Source organism: Ruditapes philippinarum, unplaced genomic scaffold, assembly GCF_026571515.1.
Source record: "Ruditapes philippinarum isolate M1 unplaced genomic scaffold, ASM2657151v2 ctg7943_1_1_1_1, whole genome shotgun sequence".
NCBI lineage: Eukaryota > Metazoa > Mollusca > Bivalvia > Venerida > Veneridae > Ruditapes > Ruditapes philippinarum.
This window is the reverse complement of record NW_026857428.1, coordinates 63,072-69,071: the sequence shown is the minus strand read 5'-3', so window position 1 is coordinate 69,071 and position 6,000 is coordinate 63,072. Positions and strand designations below refer to the sequence as shown.

The 6,000-nt window shown below is 34.4% G+C and overlaps 1 protein-coding gene across 1 annotated transcript in view; it reads left to right on the top strand.

The window, feature by feature from the left end:
* Window positions 1-472: 472 nt before the first annotated feature.
* Window positions 473-6,000, top strand: part of LOC132749729 (uncharacterized) — a gene marked incomplete at its 5' end in the record, with an annotated part of 43,648 nt that continues 38,120 nt past the window's right edge. Inside the window, 4 exon segments of the mRNA XM_060739627.1 lie at window positions 473-699; window positions 701-717; window positions 2,386-2,531; window positions 2,996-3,151. Of these exon segments, the coding sequence (XP_060595610.1) occupies window positions 473-699; window positions 701-717; window positions 2,386-2,531; window positions 2,996-3,151 (546 nt within the window).

The following is a 6,000-nucleotide window of genomic DNA, read 5'->3' as shown; positions in this document are numbered from 1 at the left end:
AGTTTACATACTGCTTAGTACAGAAGTAAAGATTTAAAAATTTGAAAACTGATTCGCAGCCCTTATTTAGAAATTTTGCTGTAAAATATTAAAAATTATATTGAAATTTTTTCTGCTATATTTGAACAATGAACTTTCATGCTATAAATTTGGAACAATCCATTGTTTATTGTAGGCGTTTCAATATTAAAATACCAAATTTTAAAAATTTTATTTAAATTTTTTTCTGCTATATTTGAACAATGAACTTTCCTTGTTTTAAATTTGGAACAATCCATTGTTAATTGCAGGCGTTTCAATATTAAAATACTCAATTGAAAAGCCAGCTGTATATCAATATAAACTGTCATAAGACTCAGTACAAAGTAAGCTAGCATGGCCATTTTAATCATATAATTCAAGTTTAACTTTATAATTATTGGAAATCTCGAAGGGTTTGGAATGAGATATTTTTCATATTTTCACTAATCAGTTGATGATGACGATCAGCCTGATATCCAAGATCTTATAAAGAAAAAGAAGCGAGTGTATGAGGCACCGAAGGCCCAGAATTACTACCATTTCGAGTATTACCTTGTGCCGGATAATGATGATGTTATGAAAACTGATGTTGTTACGTATGGTATGGGAGCGAAAATTTACATGGAAAAACAAGACGCTATTGTGAAGAAAGTATGGCATGATGGAGATGTCACATGGCATAGCATGGACTTAAAAGTATGGCACAGATGTTTGTATTTTTATAAATCCGCTTACAAACCCTATAACAATTAGTGAAACTGATGGCGAACAGCATGGATCCTGATCAGACTGCGCGGATGAGCAGGCTGGTCTGGATCCATGCTGGTCGCAAACCCATTATGTTGGTTTTGTCATGGCGCAGCTCATTTATTATTTTCAGCTTTACCTTTACCATTCGGACATCTTACTTGTTTTATTCCGTTTTGAGTTTTGAATTATCCATTGTTAGTAACTTGTAAATTTATTGTAATATTGCGTGTTTGTAATGTGGATTTTCATTGGATGATATTGAAGTTTATATTATTAGTTATAAAGATCGTTGACAGGTTATATGGTCCTATATAAACGGCTATTTGTAAATATAACACGAGCCGTTAGGCGAGGGTTATATTGCAAACAGCCGTTTATATAGGACCATATAATCTGTCAACGATCTTTATAACAAATTTATAATACAGCAAGCATCATTTTTTAGAGAAAAAAGGAAGATTTCTTCATGAATCGACAGCAGCCGTGTATATAAAACTATATAAACGTCACGATTATCCAATGAAAAATGACGTTACAAACGTGCAGAATTATAAAGTTTTATATACACGGCTGTTGTCAATTTATGAAGAATTCTCACTTTTTTCCCTAAAAATGAAATTTGTTTTATTATTAATTTGTTATAAATATCCCTGACAGATTATATGACCATATATAAATGGGTGTTTGCAACCTAGCTGCTGGGGTTATATTTCCAAACAACCATTTAGATAGGGCCATATAACCTGCCAAAAATCTTTTTAACTAATACTAGTATAAGGGATTTCAACAAATTTAAGTTATGCAGCTATCATTACTAGTATTAAAGTGCAAGATTTATGCAAGTCTGGGCGTACACTGTTGATATCCATCAGCAAGTCTTTATTAGCACTCAAAGAGTTCTAAGCCATGCTGTAGAGCCACAGCATAATGTTTTCTCCAATCAAAAAAATACTAGTTATACTCTTTTTAGTGGACTTGATGAATAGATTATTTAAATATTCATACAGTTTTCAGTTTCATGTTTGAAGAGGATTTATTTGATTTCTTCAGTTAGATATAATTTAATAACTAAACAGTCTGAATTATTTTGCAATCTGATTAAAATCAGCTCCTAAATGATGCTATTTACATTAGTTTGACTAAATAATTTCGTAAGCTCACAATTTTAACTCTTAACCAGCTGAATTTGTGAAAATGGATTTGCCCGGCTTTGAATTTGGAACAGTCCATTCAAAGTTTAAGGGATTTCATTTTAAAAAATATAAATATTGAGCTACCAAACAGTACAGGACTGTAAGGATGTGCAGGCTGGCCGGGTTCTATACAGGTGGCAAAGGCTATAAGGATCTAGTACAGACCAGAATATCTTGGTCAAGAGTAACTGTTTACAGCTGTAACAAGGGTCTGCCAAGTTTCCGCTAAACAGTTACTCAAGAGCAATACATTCCTGCCTATCTGTTTAAGGCAAACAATTTGTCTTACACAGGGGGTGTACGACAGGTTTTTCTAGCACCTGTGTAAACATTAGATAATCCTGCCTGATATTCAAGGATAATTATTTTCGATTTCAGAAGGTTAATATTTTCATGTCATGTTTCTTTCTCAAATTTTCAGGCACAAGCTATTTGTTACCAAGGACGTATTATTAAAGTTGTATAACCACACCCTGGAGCTAAGAGTTTGGGATACCAAGGATAAAGTTGGCATGAGGGCTAAGTTTGACCGTCCAAAACTGTTTAAACTTCCGAGTTTAAAATCAGGTAAATGAAAATCGTCATATATTTTAGGAGATAACCTATAGACAATTATTAGTTTCAAAATCTTTTTCAAGACAGTTTAAGGTTGCTAGAGTTATACTGGACAAAATGTGTCCATGTAAACAAGATTCAATTTTAGAAGTATAAAGTCAACAAAAAGAAGTGGCGGAGAAATGATTTGTGGTACAGTAATGCAGAAAATAATCATAAAAGAAGATGGTAACATTTTCATTATCTGCTTAACTGCTTTATTATTATTGATGAACTTTACTCATATACAGTTTGCTTATATCATTTAAGTTAAAATTTTCATACTTTCACATACTGTTTATTCTTTCATGTACTTAAGAAAGCGCTGCAAATTGAAAGAAAAAAGTCTAATGGTTATTATTCTTCCTGAATTTTTTTTTTATGATGTTTTTCTTAGTAATGAAATAAGTTGTTTATTTATTACCACGGCAACGCAGGTGAGGATGTAGAAGACATGGGAGGGGTTAAAGGAATGGTGATGACACAGTGTAGAAGTTTTACCGACATGCAGCCAAAAAAGGCACGTGACATTCGACCATTGCCAAAAGAGATAACATTCCAAAAACCGGACCCACCAGGACACAAGAAAAGAGGTTAAATAAATGTTTTTATGCCACCGCAGTATCTGCGATGGCATATAGCGATTCACCTGTGTGTGTGTGTGTTTGTGTGCGCCTGTGTGCGTGTGTTATATAAATTATATAGTGAACTTAAAAAATCTTCTTGTGAAAAACTACTAGTCTAATTTCAACCAAACAGGATTGTTCCTTGGGTGAAGGGCTTTCAAATTTTTTTTAAGAATTTAATTCCATGCAGAAATCTGGTTGCCATAGCAACCAAAAGGAATGATAAGAGTAAATTTAAAAAATCTTCTTGTAAAGACCCACACGGCCCAGACCTAAGATATTTTGAATAAGGCACTGTCTGGAAGACCTCTACCAAGATTGTTCAAATTATAGCCCTGGGGTCAAAATTGGCCTCACCCCGGTGGTAATTGATTTTCACTATGTACATATAGTAAAAACTTTAAAAAATCTCTTGTCTAAAGGTACAAGCGGCTTAGAGCTTTGATTTTTGGTATATGATATCATCTATAGGTCCTCTACCAAAGTTGTTCAAATTTCATCTCTTGTGTCAAAATTGGCCCCGCTCCGGGGGTCATATTTTTTCCATATATGTATATAGTAAAATCTTAAAAAATCTTCTTCTTTGAATTGACAAAGGCTAGAGGTTAGATATTTGGCATGAAACATTGTGTAGTAGACCTCTACAAAGATTGTTCAAATTAAAGCCCTTGGGTCAAGATTGGCCCCGCCCTAGGGAGTCATTGATTTTCATTATGTACATCTAGAAAAAAAGTCTTTTTGTGTCATGTGAAAGGAAACAACATACATTGGAATGTGTGATACATGTTATACATTTTTATGTAAAATATTCAATAGCTGGGAGTGAGTCTGTACCTGCATTTCAAAGTTTAATACAATGTACAGCTGTTATACACTTAATACCTATTTTTTGTCAATAAAGAATTCTTTTATGTTTGAATCAACTATAGCACTATGGCCTTTGTATCTTAACATTAGACACATCTGCACATGTGTCTAATGATTTGACATGCTGAAATATTATTATACTTCTGTAATATTAATGCGGTGGCATAGTATTTTTATTATATGCCCGAAATGGCATATTATGTTATACCCCCTGGCGTCCGTCTGTCTGTCTGTCCGCACTCACAGGACAGTAATTATGTGGCTAGAGGGACAATAGGTAACTGTTCTTTCTCTTTGATGTCATTCATTCCGTAATGATTTTATGTGGCTATTTTCTTTTGTGTGGCTAAAAAGAACAATAGAGAAAACAATAGAGTAGCCACATTATTACTCTCCTAATTTACGGTACACTGGGACAAAAGAGAACAAAGGACTTCATTCCGTAAATAATAGTTATCTCATAAGGAAACAATAGTTAGCCCACAAGAAAACAAAAGAAAAGAACAATTGAAATAGCTCATAAACCTGAAAAATTGGTACGTCCGTCCATCAGCAATTTGGTTTCCGGAGCATAACTGAAGTTCCATTTGGCCCACTATGTTCAAACTTCATAGGATGATCGTCCATATTGGGTAGAAGACTCCTATTGATTTTGGGGTCAAAGGTCAAGGTCACTATGACCTTAAAACTGAAAACAGTTTCCGGAGCATAACTTAAGTTCCATTCGACCCACAATGTTCAAACTTCATAGGATGATTGTCCATATTGGGTAGAAGACCCCTATCGATTTTGGGGTCGAAAGGTTAAAGGTAAAGGTCACAATGACCTTAAAACTGAAAACAGTTTCCGGAGCATAACTTAAGTTCCATTCGACCCACAATGTTCAAACTTCATAGGATGATTGTCCATATTGGGTAGAAGACCCCTATTGATTTTGGGGTCACAAGGTCAAAGGTCAAGGTCACTATTACCTTGATACTGAAAACAGTTTCCGGAACATAACATAAGTTCAATTTGACCCACAACGTTCAAACTTCATAGGATGATTGTCCATATTGGGTAGAAGACCCCTATTGGATTTTGGAGTCACAAGGTCAAAGGTCAAGGTCACTATTACCTTGATACTGAAAACAGTTTCCGGAGCATAACTTAAGTTCCATTTGGCCCACAATGTTTAAACTTCATAGGATGATTGTCCATATTGGGTAGAAGACCCCTATTGATTTTGGGGTCAAAAGGTCAAGGGTCAAGGTCACTATATCCTTAAAACTGAAAACAGTTTTCGGAGCATAGTTCCATTTGGCCTACAATATTCAAACTTCATAGGATGATTGTCCATATTGGGCAAAAGACCCCTATTGATTTTTGGGTTCACTAGGTCAAATATCAAGGTCACAATTACCTTAAAACCAAAAACAGTTTCCGGAGCATAACATAAGTTCCATTTGGCCCACTATATTCAAATTTCATAGGATGATTGTCCATATTGGGTAGAAGACCGCTATTGATTTTTTGGGGTCACAAGGTCAAAGGTCAAAGTCACTTTTACCTTAATACTGAAAACAGTTTCTAGAGCATAATTAAAGTTCCAATTGGCCCACAATATTCAAACTTCCTAGGATAATTGTCCATATAAGGTAGAAGACCCCTATTGATTTTGGGGTCACAAGGTCAAAGGTTAAGGTCATTGTTAATAACTTAAGTATTAATCAACCTACAGCTGTAAAATTTTATAGGATGAACAGCTTATTCCCATGTCTTACAAATGCTTACTAAAACTAAAAAAAACAAAACACTTTCGGGCATATAATGCTCCGCCTAGCGGTGCTCTTGTTTCACAAATGCATTCTTGTTGTTTTTTGATGTACAGACTTGAAAAATGGACCTTAGGTGTGATTTCTGATGCCAAATTGAATTTTGATATTAAATGACCTACTTTTGATATTATT